This window comes from Actinia tenebrosa, unplaced genomic scaffold (genome assembly GCF_029948245.1).
Source record: "Actinia tenebrosa isolate PJP-AT-01 unplaced genomic scaffold, QUT_ActTen_1.0 PGA_scaffold5__44_contigs__length_20552954, whole genome shotgun sequence".
NCBI lineage: Eukaryota > Metazoa > Cnidaria > Anthozoa > Actiniaria > Actiniidae > Actinia > Actinia tenebrosa.
This window is the reverse complement of record NW_028292582.1, coordinates 2092184-2109674: the sequence shown is the minus strand read 5'-3', so window position 1 is coordinate 2109674 and position 17491 is coordinate 2092184. Positions and strand designations below refer to the sequence as shown.

The window sequence follows — 17491 nt, the reverse complement described above, 5'->3', positions numbered from 1 at the left end:
TATATATATATATATATATATTTGTTTGAGAAGAAAAAGTCAAGACAACATTTTTCCCGACAAGCCTGTTTCGTGAATTGCTTCACTCTTCAGGGGATTTAATGATAAGAATATTCGTTACTATCATTTATATAGAAAAAGTATACATAATTAATTAGTGGATGTAGTTTAGCTGTTGCGTAATAATGCTTTGTTTCTGTGGCGGCATGAAGATACAAGTTCGTTGCGCTTATTTAATGATGAGAGTTCCGGTCGATAAATTATTAGAAACTTTTCTTTAAGACAAAGGTTACATCTTTTGCTGGAGCTGTTGTAGGCGGAGCTTGAAGATAGGACGCGCCATAAAATGGAGTAGCTGATATTACCGTTCTTGAGAGTCCAGATGTATTTGCTGAGTTCAGTCGAGTTTTTATGTTGTTCGTGGCGGAATGAGGCGGTGTGGTTTCTGTATCGTGTTTTGAAGTCGTTTTCTGTGAGTCCTATGTATGTTGCGGTAGTGTTGTTGTCCTTTCTTGTGACGGTGGCTTGGTATACAACTGATGATTGGAGGCAGTTGCCATTAAGCGGGCAATTGTTCTTTTGTCGGCAGTTGCATGTTTTCTTGTCCTTTGTGTTGTTTGCGGTATCGTTGTCGTCTCTCGGTGGATGTAAAATGCGCTTGTTATGATTGTCAATGATTTGTTTGGCATTGTTCATGCAGCTGTAACTGATCTTGATGGTGTTACGATTAAAGACTTTCCTAAGATTATGGCCTCTAGGAAAGTGTTTATCAACTAGGCCAAGGAATCTCTGTCCGATATTGGTGCTGACATTTTTGCTAAATGGGGGGTTGTACCAGATTATGCCGTTTCGTTGTCTGTTTTTGCGTTTTGTGGTCGCGGTTGGTTCGTAGTTTAGGATGTACTGGTATCCGCTTTCGTCAAGTGCTTTTTGATATGGAGGGGCAGCTTGGTCGAAGGATGCTTTGTCGGATGAAAGGGATGACAGTCGTCTGTTGATGCCGGCAGGTATGTTGTTGGTAGTGATTGGTGGATGGTTGCTCTCACGGTGGACGTACTGCAGTGTAGTGTTAGGCTTTATGTAGGGCTGGTAGGTATTTTGGTTTAGGTTGAAAGTAGCATCTAGGAAGTTGATGATCTGCTTGTTGGCTTCGATGGTGATGCGTAGTCCGTTGTTGTTGAAGATTCGGCAAATGTCTTTCTTGATATTTTCAGTTTCTCTCGGTGTGGCGCTAGAAATGGCTAGTCCGTCGTCTCGGTACAGTCCTACGTTGATGTTAAGGTTCTGTAGTTGAGAAAGAAGAAAACTTCCTACTAACTCGCATGTTTCAGCGCCGTCATAGCTGCCCATTGTAACGTCAAATGTTGTGTCTCCTTTCTTCTGCCATTGTTGCTGCTTGTGTATGAGGATTGATTTCTTAGCATGAATTATGATGTTTCGTTCGTCGTTGGTGATATTGTCGTATGTTGAGGCGAAGTCAAGCGCTCTGTTAAGGAGGTCATGGCTGATTGACGGGTAGAATTCAACGATGTCAAAGCAAATAAAACTGTGTTGTTGTTTGTTTTTGATGGATTTGAACCACTCGATCACGGAGGCAGTGTTTTTCCATTGATTGAATTTCGATGCTGTCGTGATTTTGTTGTTGATTCTGTCGAGGATTCTTTTACTGATTTTGCCTATCTCGGATTTAGTAGGATTGATTAGACGGCAGGCCGGTTTATTAGCGAAGTTCGGCTTGTGGTCTTTAAGTGTTATGAATGCGTCTTTGTTAGCTGTAGTGTCTACTCTGTCGTCTATGCCCAGTTTTGTTGCGATATTTTTGTTTTCTGCGTGGATGGCTCGTGTGGTGTTAGGTTGTGCTTTTTTGTAAGATTTTGTGATGTTCTGTTCTAGTAGATCGTTGTATGTTGATGGTTCCAGTTTATAGAAGTTCGTTGTTTTATCAGCGGCGATGAGCAGTTTCAAATCCATCAAAAACAAACAACAACACAGTTTATTTGCTTTGACATCGTTGAATTCTACCCGTCAATCAGCCATGACCTCCTTAACAGAGCGCTTGACTTCGCCTCAACATACGACAATATCACCAACGACGAACGAAACATCATAATTCATGCTAAGAAATCAATCCTCATACACAAGCAGCAACAATGGCAGAAGAAAGGAGACACAACATTTGACGTTACAATGGGCAGCTATGACGGCGCTGAAACATGCGAGTTAGTAGGAAGTTTTCTTCTTTCTCAACTACAGAACCTTAACATCAACGTAGGACTGTACCGAGACGACGGACTAGCCATTTCTAGCGCCACACCGAGAGAAACTGAAAATATCAAGAAAGACATTTGCCGAATCTTCAACAACAACGGACTACGCATCACCATCGAAGCCAACAAGCAGATCATCAACTTCCTAGATGCTACTTTCAACCTAAACCAAAATACCTACCAGCCCTACATAAAGCCTAACACTACACTGCAGTACGTCCACCGTGAGAGCAACCATCCACCAATCACTACCAACAACATACCTGCCGGCATCAACAGACGACTGTCATCCCTTTCATCCGACAAAGCATCCTTCGACCAAGCTGCCCCTCCATATCAAAAAGCACTTGACGAAAGCGGATACCAGTACATCCTAAACTACGAACCAACCGCGACCACAAAACGCAAAAACAGACAACGAAACGGCATAATCTGGTACAACCCCCCATTTAGCAAAAATGTCAGCACCAATATCGGACAGAGATTCCTTGGCCTAGTTGATAAACACTTTCCTAGAGGCCATAATCTTAGGAAAGTCTTTAATCGTAACACCATCAAGATCAGTTACAGCTGCATGAACAATGCCAAACAAATCATTGACAATCATAACAAGCGCATTTTACATCCACCGAGAGACGACAACGATACCGCAAACAACACAAAGGACAAGAAAACATGCAACTGCCGACAAAAGAACAATTGCCCGCTTAATGGCAACTGCCTCCAATCATCAGTTGTATACCAAGCCACCGTCACAAGAAAGGACAACAACACTACCGCAACATACATAGGACTCACAGAAAACGACTTCAAAACACGATACAGAAACCACACCGCCTCATTCCGCCACGAACAACATAAAAACTCGACTGAACTCAGCAAATACATCTGGACTCTCAAGAACGGTAATATCAGCTACTCCATTTTATGGCGCGTCCTATCTTCAAGCTCCGCCTACAACAGCTCCAGCAAAAGATGTAACCTTTGTCTTAAAGAAAAGTTTCTAATAATTTATCGACCGGAACTCTCATCATTAAATAAGCGCAACGAACTTGTATCTTCATGCCGCCACAGAAACAAAGCATTATTACGCAACAGCTAAACTACATCCACTAATTAATTATGTATACTTTTTCTATATAAATGATAGTAACGAATATTCTTATCATTAAATCCCCTGAAGAGTGAAGCAATTCACGAAACAGGCTTGTCGGGAAAAATGTTGTCTTGACTTTTTCTTCTCAAACAAATATTCTGCTCTACTTCTATCGATGTATTGAGCACTGTTTTACGGAAAATTGATTCACAGATTTCTTTTATATATATATATATATATAAATGTTTGCCATTATTACTATTTTTTATAACATATATTATTAGGATTAATTTTTAATAAATAGATTTTATGGTTATACATTAGTAGATATATTTTTATTATAGTATGTTTTATTATAGTTTTTCTTTTTCTTTTTTCTTTTATATTATTATTATTATTATTCCTACAATATATTTTTCATTGTAGGATTTATGAAGAGATAATCTATACGTCGTATATATCTATATAGATACCAAATACAATTTTTTTTTCTTAGTGAGAAATCTTTTTAAATTAATTGAAATAAAAATTACTATTATTATTGTTGTTGTTATTATTATTATGTTATTATTATTATTATTGTTGTTGTTATTATTATTATTGTTGTTGTTATTATTATGTTATTATTATTATTGTTATTGTTGTTGTTATTTTATCATTATTATTATCATTATTATTGTTGTTGTTATTATTATTATGTTATTATTATTATTATTAATGTTGTTGTTATTATTATTGTTGTTGTTATTGTTATTATTATTGTTGTTGTTGTTGTTATTCTTATTGTTATTATTATTATAACAATTATTATTATTATTATTATTTTTAATTTTTTTATTTTTTAATAATAGTAATTTTTATTTCAATTAATTAAAAAAAATTCTCACTAAGAAAAAAAAAATTGTATTATTATTATTATTATTATTATTATTATTATTATTATTATTATTATTATTATTATTATTATTATAATACTAGCTACTGGTCTGGATGGTCTGTCTTCCAAAGTATTGAAAATTTCCGCTCCAGCAATTGCAAGCTCCCTAATAACTGTTATCTTCAATAGAAGTTTTACTACTGGATACTTTCCAGTGCAAATGGAAGACTGCTAGAATCACCCCAATCAATGAATCTGGAAGTCAAACCATGAGCAATTATAGCCCCATCTCCATTCTATGCATTATTAGCAAGTTGCCATGATTTGTTATATACAGCTATTACGAAACACTTTGAAAGGGCGAACGGCAATGTAAATTGCGATCAGAGATTGGCGATTGCAAGACCGAAAGGCACTGTGGGCATGCATCTAAACACGAATAATCCAGGCGTTTTAAATGTTTTCGTCGACTATGTGAACACTAAATGTCTCTACAACATCGTCTGTGTTATTGACAAGAATAATGATAAGAAATTCAAGTCATTCCATGCTTTCTATTCTTGAATTTGGAATGACCTATCTCCTACCACTTATCGCTTCTTACCTATCGCCGTTCGCCCCTTCAACCTTTTTTGAAATAGCTGTATGCAGCTCATTCGGGATTTCGACCTAACTAATATTGTGAAACTGCTCTTGTTAAACTAGTGGATCATGGCTTAGTAACAATGAAAGAGGCCAATTTAATGGACTTAACCTGATGGACTTCTGTAAAGCTTTTGATATGATTAATGATATGTATATTATTACTGATCATGAGCACTTGGTACGTTGCTTCCGATGATAACTGAAACGCGGGGAACGTCGACCCTTGGGAACTGCAAGTCTCTGAGATGAGGGTGCTGTGACACATCAATGTTCTCGGGTAACTTCCTTTGAGACTGGTTCAGACTGGGGAGGACGTAAGCGCCTTCCACGACGACATCTTCACCGTATGTGGGCGGCCTGCGAGGGCTGTTCAAACTCACACGAACATTCAAACGGTCTTCCTTTTCTTCTAATCTCTCTTTTTATTTCGAAATATGCACTCTGACAACAAAAAGCTAATATTGCTGATAACAACAAATACTGAGTCATTCAAACTACTAAAGAATCTTATATTATAGACTTGAACTCCTAAACTTAAATTAGAGATAACTTAAAAATAATACGACAATTCCTAGCTGCTAAATAAATTTAAATGTTCTTACAGTTCTCGACGTTTTTTTTCTTTTTCTTTTTTTTTTTTTGCTTCGCCCTGGTAGATCTGGTTGTTAGCGTGTCGACTAAATGTAGTTGCTTTCCACTTGTTCAGCGCCTTGCCTTTCTGTTACTTCAGTTATTATCACGTCTTTCAAGACAAGCTGGCCACTGATAAATACTTTATTCGGTATCACAATTGTAGACTTTAGTTGCAACTTCTTGTATCACAATTATAGATTTTGGTTGTAACTTCTTTCTTTCTTTCTATTTGTGAAGAGGAGTTCTTTCACTGGACGTTTTTTAGCTCAGATGGTATCTCTGGCTTGATTTCTTCGCTTCGCTCTCTTCGCTAACTTATAAGTACTGTTCTAGTTGAAAATTTGGCGTTCAACTGACCTCACACAGGACACAGGGTGTATATAAGGCCGAAACACAATACATTTACACGTGAATATGAAAACAATATACAATACAATCCTTTATGCTAATATATGAGTACTTTACGTAAAGTTCATGAGTATGAATTAGTAATTAACCTACTATACTATGGACACCGTAGCCATCCACAGCTGTCACCGTAAACTTTACTCGCTGTGACTTCATAGAAACATGGCCGTCCGTTATAGCGTTGATATTTTTCTCTTATTCTCTCTACTTCATTATATACACACCGAACGCATAATTTATTACTACTATACTATGTCTATTCTTTGCGTACATATTTACGGTGTTCAACTTATCTATAGAGAAAAAATATCGCTCTGGGATCCTCACGAATACCCTACATTTCATATTCTGCCTGCGTTACCAGCGTGGTTGGTCCTTGTAGTGTAGTGGTTAACACATCGGACTAGAATACCGAAGACGTGGGTTCGAATCCTACCCTGGGCATTTGATATTTTTCTCTTATTCTCATCATTATATACACACCGAACGCATAATGTATTACTACAATACTATTTCCGTAATAGTGTTTATCTGTATCTCAGCTTGGACTCCTTGGATCTCCAGTTGATCAGCCAACTCTTGATCTATCAGGGAATCAGTACAGCCGTTGTCCATAAAGGCATAGGTAGACGTAGAATAACCAGCCTCTGACGTAACTAAGACTGGAATTACGTTTAGCAGCACAGACGTTTTTTCGGTGGACGCTCCATTATAGTCGACAGAGGGAGAGGAGTTACTCGCGTCCGCCTTCTTCACATCGTTCTTCACTTCCTTTCTGGCAGGGGTGGTTTCATTTGCCGTACGAACAGGTGACTTCTCCCTAGACATTCCGACAGAGTTGTTGGCTGTGCGGGCAGGTTTATTGCTTGGGGCTTTACGATCCTCATGTAGGATGTCCAAATGACGTCCCGAACAACGTTTACAAGATGGTGGTGCAGGGCAGCTATCCGAACCATGACCAGGTCGCTGTAAACCGCAGTTGAAGCAAAATCCGTATGAAGCAGCGTACTGCCTTCGTACAGGCGTCTTGTCGCACTTTAGTATTATTGGGCATTGGGTAAGTTTGTGAGCGCTTCCCTTACAAATGTCACATCCGGTTAACGTCTGGTTGTCACCTGGTTTTACAGATGTTGTTGCAAGAGTTGACGGTTTCCTTGATATTTGAATCTTGTCCTGTCGGGCTGCCGGCCTGTTGTCCTTTGGGTCTTGTCTTGGCAGACCAAAGACGGGATCGTTCTTTATTAAGAGGAGTGTTTCTTCACGAAAGTAGCAACATCACTGAGACGTGCAGTTCGGCCTTTTTCATTTATTCGGTAGTTTTCTTGCTGCCACTTCGTTATCATGTCGTTTGGTAGACGGTTGACGATCCTTCTCAAGTTAGTTGCTACGCTCACTTCTCTTTCATATTCTCCTCTTAACACCTTGGTAGCGGCGATGAGTTTCTCGCTGAAGTTGAGGAGGGCTGTGTTGTTGGCTGTGGCTGTGTTGTGTTGTTCCCATATCCAAGCTTCGGGCCGGATACTAGTTCTTCGATGTAGTGCTGGGCGACCTGTACAGGCCGTCCAAAGCGTTCCTCCAGTATTTGCACAATCGTTTCATAGGAGCATCCCCTGTTTCTTTTCATGACTTCGAGGGCATCTCCGATCAGGAACTTAGGGAGATATTCCACTCTCTGAGCGTCAGTGAGCAGATCACCCTCAAGATGATTTTTGATCTGAGCTCGAAAGAAGGGGAACTCCGAAGGTTTACCGCTAAACTGCGTGGGCCTGATTCCATTCAGCAACTGAATCTTCCACATTACCGCTATGGGGTCCTCCTGCGGCACTCGGTATTCCTCGGTACTCGTCCTGGCGCTGTCGTCGTAGCTCCGCCCACGTGTCTTGTTGACGGTTTGGGGGGGGGGGGGCAGGTCTTTCTATCTGTTGTTCTGACGCGTAACGTAGGTCCTCTCTTAGTAGCAGTGGGGGAGAGCGTCGAGAAGTTACATCTCTGTGATCATTATACCTTACGGCATTTCCACTAGGGGTTGTTGCGTTAATTGGCGGGATGGTGCTGTAGTCGATGGGATGATATATGTTGTCTATCTCGTCTGTTCCGTCTTCGTATTGGCTTTCAATTCTCCATTCAAGCTCTGCCAGGACAACCTCTTCTTCGAGTTTCCTGATTCCTATCCTCCTGTTTCTCTCGTATATCATTCTGGCAATCTCAGCTTCTTCCTGTTCACGTGCCTTCGCGAGTTCTAGCCTTTTCTTTGCTATCAGCATAGCCTTCAGCCTTTCCTTGGAAGATGTCGAGCGTTGAGATCTTTGAGAACCATAGCTCTCAACGGAAACATTATCATCTTGTGTCTGTCCTTGTCGGTCAGCTTGCATCCGCATCCTGCATTCCTGGATGATGTGCGTCATGCTTTCTTTAAGTTCTCGGTATTTTACCTCGACAAATTCAAGGCCTTTTTCTGTCCTTTATACCATTGAGGTACGCGGGCTGTTTTCGATGGCTGATGACGGGTCCCGCAGGAAGTAGGTATTGTTTATGAGTTTGTTTGTTTCAGCTTCGATTTCGCGAGCGGCGTTCGCCCACAGGGCGGCCAATCTACGCTGCTCACTCATCTCGCGTTGTCGGTCGAACTCGTCGAAGTCTATAGCGGTGTTTCGGGGTCGGTGTGAACGCAAATTGTATCCGGTAGCTCCGTATTCCTGACCAGTTGACGGTGGCTCATTAGCCTTCAGCGGTAAAACAAAATCATCGATTGGTGCAGCGAACTCAGGGAAATCGTAACCAGCATGTTGACCAAGCGTCAACCCATTGATTCTAGCATCGATATCCGTCAAAACCATGTCATCGTTAGAAAATTGTGATCCACAGTCCAAAGTCCGTCGTTCCGATCTATCCATTCCATCATATCCACTCCATCATATCCACTCATGGCGTATTTACACAAATCCAGCGAAGGAATTCAAGCACATATCCAAGATTTTTCGTTTGGTAAAAACTACAAGACATAAATTACAGATTACAGACAAATTATACATGAAAAAGAGACGAATTTACAAGAATAACAACCTAGATACTTACAATCTTGCGGGGTATACATAAATATCCTTATCCTTCGCTTTACTTTTACATTAAGTGCAATTTTGTGACAATATAAAAACAAACAACATGAGAGTCTTCTATCTCGAGCCTCGTGGTCTTTTTTCCACAGGGAGCCCAACGTCACATGACATGCCCAAACAAAGATTATAATGATGATAATGAAGATGATGATTATAAAGATGATAGAGATGATGATAATGATGATCATGATTATTATGATGATGATGATGATAACGATGATGATGATGATAATAATGGTGATGATGGTGATAATGATGGTAATGATCATGATTATTATTATAATGATGATAATAATGATGGTGATGATGGTGATAATGGTGATGATGGTGATGGTGATGATGATGATGATGATGATGATGATGATGAGTGATGGTGATGATGAAAATGATGATGATGATGATAGTGCCTTTATCTAATTTGAAATGGATCCGTAGAAAGAGCTGTAATTTATTTTAATAAATATGTGCTGTCGACAAACGAAAGTATAATAACAAACTTAAACAATATTGGGCGACATAATAAAAAACCCCGAAGTCGAAAAGCAAATACCTAAAAAATGATTACTGACACTACTACTATTAAGGGCTGTCTTGATAACCATTATCTCGTAGAAGTCTGGCAAAAATCCCGTCACTCTTGGAAGCCAGAAGCCGTGGACTGCCATCTTCAACAATGCGACCTCCATCAAGAACCACCACCCTGTCGTAGTCGATGATGGTGTTGAGTCGATGTGCTATAGTCAACACAGTACAGTCGGAAAACCTGTCTCTGATGACTTCCTGAATAAGTTGATCTGTTCTGTAGTCAACGTTGGCTGTTGCTTCGTCCAGTACAAGGATCTTTCGTCGTTGGAGCAGTGCACGAGCAAGACACAACAGTTGCCGCTCACCAACACTGAAACCCGAGCCTTCCTCTTCAAAGTGGTAGTTAAGTAGACCATCAAGTTTCATAACGCGCTCCAGCATCTGTACCTCTTTCAATGCTGTCCAAATTTCGTCGTCAGTGAATTGGTCAAAAGGATCTAGATTGGTCTTTAAGCTACCTTGAAACAACACAGGTGTGAGTAATGACAGCCATGGAACTACGAGCGTATTGCACATTAATAGTACCAAGATCTATACCATCAATGAACATTTGACCTTGAGGATCTGGCATACGAAATAAGGCATTCACGAGGGATGACTTTCCTGCTCCAGTACGGCCTGCAATACCGACCTTCTCTCGTGGTTGTACTTCTAACTCTATGTCCTTTAGTATAGAAGATGCACCATCAAAATAAGTCAAAGAAACTCCTGCAAGACTCAGATTACCATGACTGGGCCAGCTGGCTGGTACTTCAGCTTGTCTATCATATCCTGGTTCAGAGGGTAGTTGGGTGTAGGCTTTGAGTCTTGCCACGAATACCAGTTCAGCTTCTAGCCGAGAGGCAAAGCGTAATCCCGCTGAAATTTTCGCCTTGATGGACATGGCGTACGACAGTAGCAGCCCAGTTGTACCTTGAAATAAGCACAAAGCATACAAAGAATTGATACGGTGTTTCTTTAAAACCCATCTATGATTGGTTGCCGATTGTAAACGATTGCTGGACCCTTATCGTGAGTAAGGTTCCTTGAGAAAGAGAAGGGGACGAAGAAAACAATCAGTAGGCATGCACGACCATCAATTTTATTCAACCCTGAAACAATCTTTTTGCTGATATAAGCCAGGGCACGACTGGCTGACAGATGGAATTACAATCAAGGCGTTAAAATTCATGCGGATGGGGGAGGGGGGGGGGGAACTGAAGAAAAGAAAAAAAACCTCATAAAGACCCTCGTATCAAAGCTGAAAGTAGTAAAACCCCACCCATATCAGTGTGACACAGAGTATTTTACTACTAACGTTATCCTTCCTAAAAGAGTAATACAACCTAATATAATCTATCTGTTAAGATATCCAAACCAACTCACCTGTATCCAAAGATAGTAGTAAACACCCAGAGCCCACTGCCGCAGTAAACAAGCTAAAAAGCAACGTGACATATAGACTAATACCTTGACGAGTAGATATCATCAAAGTAAATGCTCTAGTATGCAAATTTTGAAGCCTGTGGCAAAATAGAAACAAACTTTTAGATGTGGCATGTTGATAGATCGTAATTTATGCTTACGTAATTAACGCTATAGCTCCCAGCATGCATTGCGCTACGATGCTGCCTCGTGTTTGTAGTTTTACAAGATAGCGGAATAAACACGAAGTTGTTATTTTACTCAAGGGAGCACGTTTAAATTTTGATTGTGTTGGTTCATCTTCGATTTTATCGCACTTATTCTAAGACATGGCTGGCGTTCTTTACAGTGCTTGTTTACGTGCGCGCGCTACACTTTATGGCAGGCGTTCCTTGCCTTAGTCGGGCTAGCGAATTTGCTCCGAAAACCGAGGAATATCCTTACACGATCGTAAGCCATTCGGATCGGCCGAAACCAAAACACTACGAGGAATGCCTGTCACACGATGGATTGCGCGCGCTAGATAGATCAACCAAGAACAACAACTTTCCTTACACAAACAAAATTTTGATGTGCTCCCTTGTTTTACTCCGTTTTTTTCGTCTTTAAACGCTACTAAACCTACCCAAATCAACTTGGCGACCTGTGGCCGGGGAAAGAGAACTGATTCCCAAAAAAATTAACATAATCAGGGAAGGTTGCAGTAAAATCCGTTCCCATCCCTGGAATCTAATCCAGCTTTTATCAAGTTTTTGCAGCCTAAAGTTTGTTGAAGGGCTTTTACCAGAAATTAATACCAAAGTTGGTCTGATACGTAATTGAAGAAAGGCAAGTAAACTACGAACATACCTATAGTACTTGTCCAAGCATGCAGCATCCATCTCTGATGTGTGAATGACTTCCAATCCTGATATGGTCTCCCCAATATGCTCATAGATTGGACTGCATCTGTTGGCTTCAAATCTCGATAGTTGCCGGACAGTCTTCAAGTACAAAATGCTTAAGATAACGAAAAGAACTAAGGTAGGAATGATTGCAATAAAAAACTAGAAGTTCATGACGCTTGTTAGAATAACAACTCCGAAAGAATAAAGAAAGCAGGAGATAGATGTTGTAAAGTCGCTTGGTAAGAAGTCATCCAGAGTACCCACGTCTTTCGAGAAACGGTTCATTATTCGTCCAGCAGGGTTGGTATCGAAGAAAAACACTGGAGACTTCAGGACAGCGACTGTCATCCTATCGTGAATCCTTGCTGATGATTTGATGAAAGCAATGATCACAAGAACCATACGGCTTGATGCTAAGATATAGGCTCCGCATACAATAGCTGCATAAACACCAAGGGTCGTAGGGTTCCTTTGTTTAATGTAAGGCATGGCAGCAATGACTTTCTGCCACCAGTATGAAACGACTATAGCACCTAAAATTTTTAAAAAGCCACTAAATTATGATTTACCACTTCATCATCAAGTGTAAAATTAATACACCAAAAGTCAACACTTCCTTACCTTGTACACTGACAAAAAAGACGAACAGACAGACGAGCAATGGAGCTGGTAACCCCATACGTAAGTAATCCCAGAATAATCGCCATGATAAAGTTTCTGGTCCAGCTACCTTGTCTTCGTCTTCTTCGATCATGTCACGTCCAGTAAGCTCATCGAGGTCATCGAGGAATGGCAACAGATTACTTCTGTCGGTGGTAACACTTTTCAGATCAGCAGTTGCGTAATTTTCAAGCATTTTACTGATAGATTTGTCTTTGCTGATGTGTTCATACGAGCCATGGTCTACGATGCGACCTTCCTTCAAGACAACGATTTCGTCAGCTTGATGAAGGTGTTGAAGTTGATGTGTAACAAGGATTCGTATTTTACCCGATAGTTCTTCACAGATGCATTTGTCAAAGATGAGTTTTCCAGCCTTGGCGTCTACTGCACTTAGTGGGTCATCCAGCAAGAAGATATCAGCATCTGAGTACACTGCGCGTGCTAAGCCAACTCTAGCACGCTGACCACCGCTCAGGCTGACACCTCTTTGGCCTATCATACTCAGATCTTCTTTTGGGAACCGACAGATGTCTTGAGAAAGATCACATACTTCTAAGACTCTCTGATATCTCGTCTCTTGGTACGCTTTACCAAATAAGATGTTATCACGAACTGTTCCTGTGAATATCCAAGGTGTTTGACTTGCATAAGCTATTTGTCCTTTAGTGGAAACGTTCCCTGATTTGATTGAAATCTGTTTCAAAATTGTCATGAGTAAAGTGGATTTGCCGCTCCCTACAGGACCTATTACCATAACCAAGTGAGTGGGACTTACATTTAAAGAAATATCATTCAACGCGCATCGTTTTGAGTCAACTTTCCAATCACTGCATACTTGAGAGAGCATGACCGTGGGCTCATTGTCATAATTGCCGTGATCATCCGATCTTTTGGAGGATTCCGCACTCTTTTCCGAGAAAGTGTAGTCTGAATTCCTTGAAGATTTGCTGGGCTTTTTTTCGAAATAAGTCATAAAGTATTCGAAAATTTCTTTTCCTATCCATTTTCTTTGCGACGTTTCCTTCCTTTCTTCCTCCTTCGCAGAACTCTGGCTATAGACCGTTAATAGTTGTTCAATTCTAAAGATTGAAGCCAAAGACTCGCTCATTCCCGAAGTGCTCATCAGTTGTAAAGACGCTGATTTATTGATTGCATTCAATGCTAGAGCAAGGGTAAAGATCTTTGCAGCATTAACATGGATGCCAGAGTATACCATGGTCACTACTGAAACCAGGGTTGCAACTACGGAGAATGTTAATAGCTTGACTCTTGGGAAACTGAGAATACAATTCTTGATACGTGTGACCTTTATCTCTTCCCTAAGAATATAAGTATATTAATTACTTTAAACAAAAACATTAATACCGGGGCACCATATTTAAGAAAAATTAGTCGATTTAATTTTTCATGGATCGATTCCGTCACTAGCCTCCTTCGCAGAAGTTCTTAGGTGACAGACACTAAAAATGCCTGCGTAAGAGGCTATTCCTTCACTTCCGTCCGTACGTCACGTCCATGTACAGAACACCGGGTTCCCGGTTGATGGCAAGGCAAAGCTAGCAAATGCTAAAAACGCCGCAGAAAACATCGTTTTCTAAAACATTTAAAGCCAATTATGTTGTCAAAGATAGATAAATAAGTATTCTTCAATAACACAGGTGTTTCTCTTACAAAAACAATCGTATATTCTTACCGCTCTAGAAACGTTTAGTTCACCTCTGATTGGTAAAAGACCTCGAGCATGATGAGGTTATAACATACCTAAGCTTCCCAAATCCCTTTCGGTAGCCTTTTTGTGTTAGTATATATTAAGTCTTAGTATTGTGTCAAACGAGCTTTAACATTTGAATATAAAAAATATACTTTTAAAAGGATTGTGGTAGTTTTCAAGTCTGGTTGGAGCTCAGTTTTTTCCTAAAAAATTCGGAAATCTCCAAAATTTGAATTTGAATCGCGAAAGACATCCAACCACAGGCAGCCCAAACAAGGTTCCTGTGTATGGTTTATAAGGGAATGTATGGGAGTTTTGATTTTGATTTGACAAGAGCGGATTTTGAAAAAAAACCACTAAGCGGCCTCAAATCGCGCTGAAACGTCGCCAGAAGACTGAACAAAGTAAAAGCAACGACTGCAACAAGTTTTGAGGCAAATTGTTGAGTAAAGCATTTTATTTTCGTAACTTTATCATAATTCCAATACATTCCCTTATAAACCATACATAGGAACCTTGTTTGGGCTGCCTGTGACCCAACATAAATTTTATACTGAACCTAATATTGTACTGGATTATCTCGGCTCCACGGTTATCTTACTTTTTTCATGTAGATGTATAAAAAAGCATAAAAATGTCGGCTTTTTAAAAAAAATGTTGGATATTTTTTTCCCCGTCAAGTCTTCATCTATGATTCCTTTGTACCTACAGTACTACCATATAATTGGAGTTACTAGTTAAAACCAGAAATGAGGAAATAATAATTATACCGCATATTTATTAATAGAGTGTTTTGACTGTGCATTACCAACTTACCTTCTTATCTCTTTCAATTTGTCCCTGTATTTCCATTCCAACGCATACATTTTCACAGTCCTTATTCCTTTGACCATGTCGTTCACATTGGCAAGACGTCTGTCTGAAATACCAGCTTGTTTAGTTCTAAGTTTGCCAAAGTTCTTGGAAATCAGTGAATTTTCGACAAAAGAAATAACCAATGTAAAGAGAAGTCCAGATAAAGACTGCCAATCAACGAGAACAGTCAGTATCACAACCGAGACTGTTAAATCAAATGAAAATCTCAAAGTATATCTTGCAAATATATATAGTTCTTCCATCCTTTTCGCATCATTTGATACCAAGTTGAGAATGCGACCGGCTGTGGTGTTGGAGATGCTGCTACGATTGGACGCAAGAACCTGTTGGGTATTATAAAGTACTTTCAAAAAACGAAATAAATAAGGGGATTGCCCAACTTTGTTTTGGAGCTATAAGAGACTAAAGACGCTTCCATGATATTTTGTTTATCAAAACATTGCATGGAATGACTTCATCACGACCAGCGCGCGCACACTCAATTCATGTGTGGGAAGGATGCGCTCGATAACTATTTGGTTATTTTCTAGAGTTCTGTGAAAAAGGGGGCCATCAATTTATTTTTTCAGTAAGATGTTGCTTATATTTGACAGCTTTCCATGTTTACCTTGCTATAGTAATTTCAAAACTCTCAATGCATTTTGATTTTGATTTTGATTTTGATTGCTGTTATGTACTCCATGCACCTCTTCTCTCACACATATTTTGTATGTGAAATAATCAAATAAAAATGTTCAAATACCTTTTTGAAGACAATGCCAATACAAGCCATTTTCATTTGCATTCCTAGTTTCAAACACTTGTAAAAGTTATGATTTAAAAAAAAAACTTCAATCACACTAGACAAGCAAATGCCAACCATTGCTGCAATGTGAAGACTTGAGATGCTCTTTTGATGATCTTCTAAAGACAGTTTCTGAAATATCCACAGAAATACGATCGAAGACCAAGATGTGCAATATTCTGTCAAGGTCAGAAGGATAAAAAACAATGTTTCTTTGAGGGAAATAAATCTGAACATTGCCTTCCAAAGCCGAGCATTTCTGCCTTTCTCTTTCGCATGGATAACTTCGTCCTTCCATAACTGTTGCAAACGTTCAACGTGAACCTCTGCCTTGTCGCTGTCTGACAATTCATAGAGATCATCTTCCTTCAAAGGTCGCTTATAAACAACCCTAAACAAACCATGCAGCCAGGCGAAAAATAATACTGACAGACAACTGGCTTGATCTCGTGGATTCTGGTTGGCCATTCTCTTCGATAAGTTCACTTTTTCTTATTCAGTGAATAGTACTCAGTACCTGCAAAATAAAATAGTACAAGTTGTATTACACCTTTTGCTGCTCATTAATCGCAAAGGAATATTCATCGAAGCGAAGAAGCATTGTCATTAGAGCGAACAGGCATACAATAAGGCGAACGGAGTCTCAATAGTGCGATGGAACGTTCATTAAGAAATTTAGCATTGAATTTGACAATCATGAATATGCTTACGTGCGTTCGTTAAGGTTTTCAAACTTTCATTAGCGTTTTGGTGCAGACAATAAACCACAACACACATTCAATACAGCGTTTTGGACATTTATTTACGCAATACAATATAAGTATTCATGCTATGTCTTTTTGTTCTCATTGTCTTCTCATCTGCCTGATTGCCAGTTGGATTCACCTCAGTGCAACTGTCGCTGCGATATATGCAAATAATGAATAAACGTCATGCATCATGAGAAGTTTGATGATATTATATTTATTTCGATTTGTGAGAAATATTTGACAATATTTTAGTCATACTCGAAATTTTCGCCCAAAATTATAGCCTCGATTCTGCAGTTTGCGGCAGAAGATCATGCAGACAATGATTATCATCCTGGACGTGACTTTGTTAAACTTGCTTTATTGTTCATCATATTATGTGTAACATATTGTCGAGGTTCGCTGAATGCAGTAAATATTCACCACAAGTGTTTTTCACTCAAGTTTCTTTATTTTGCATATACAACTTTATTGGTTTACAGTGTAGTTATTACCAAAGAAAAACGCCAAACACGTTTTCTAAAAAAAATTTGAAATTTATTCATAAAACTCTCAATGCATGTGAATACAAAATAAGTTTAGTTGCAGCTCTTTTCATTATTTAACCATGTATGATGTTTTGATTGTCAGTATATATTTGTTCAATAGAAACACCCGTCACTTGAAACTATAGAGGACTATGTTCTGCATAATTGCCGAGTCAATCTTACGAATTACCTACTAGATATCAAGACCACGATCTACTCTTTCTCAGTTTTACAAAACAAACCGTCCAAGGGCACTAGGACAC

General features: G+C 39.4%; 2 protein-coding genes and 1 pseudogene across 2 annotated transcripts; all 3 read right to left on the bottom strand.

Annotated features, from left to right (window-relative positions):
• Positions 1-9621: 9621 nt before the first annotated feature.
• On the bottom strand, positions 9622-10080 carry LOC148906301 (ATP-binding cassette sub-family C member 4 pseudogene; annotated as a pseudogene).
• Positions 10080-12012, bottom strand: LOC116288212 (ATP-binding cassette sub-family C member 4-like). The gene is made up of 3 exons (XM_031694970.2): positions 11881-12012; positions 10993-11129; positions 10080-10539 (listed from the first exon to the last, which is right to left on the bottom strand). The coding sequence occupies exons 1-3, from the start codon at positions 11910-11912 to the stop codon at positions 10082-10084; spliced, it is 627 nt and encodes a 208-aa protein (XP_031550830.2). The 5' UTR covers positions 11913-12012; the 3' UTR covers positions 10080-10081.
• Positions 12013-12074: 62 nt separating this feature from the next.
• LOC116288215 (ATP-binding cassette sub-family C member 4-like) lies at positions 12075-16750 on the bottom strand. The gene is made up of 5 exons (XM_031694972.2): positions 16663-16750; positions 15911-16469; positions 15109-15491; positions 12540-13900; positions 12075-12451 (listed from the first exon to the last, which is right to left on the bottom strand). Exons 2-5 carry the CDS (start codon positions 16418-16420, stop codon positions 12078-12080), a joined length of 2628 nt encoding a protein of 875 aa, XP_031550832.2. The 5' UTR covers positions 16421-16469; positions 16663-16750; the 3' UTR covers positions 12075-12077.
• Positions 16751-17491: the final 741 nt, after the last annotated feature.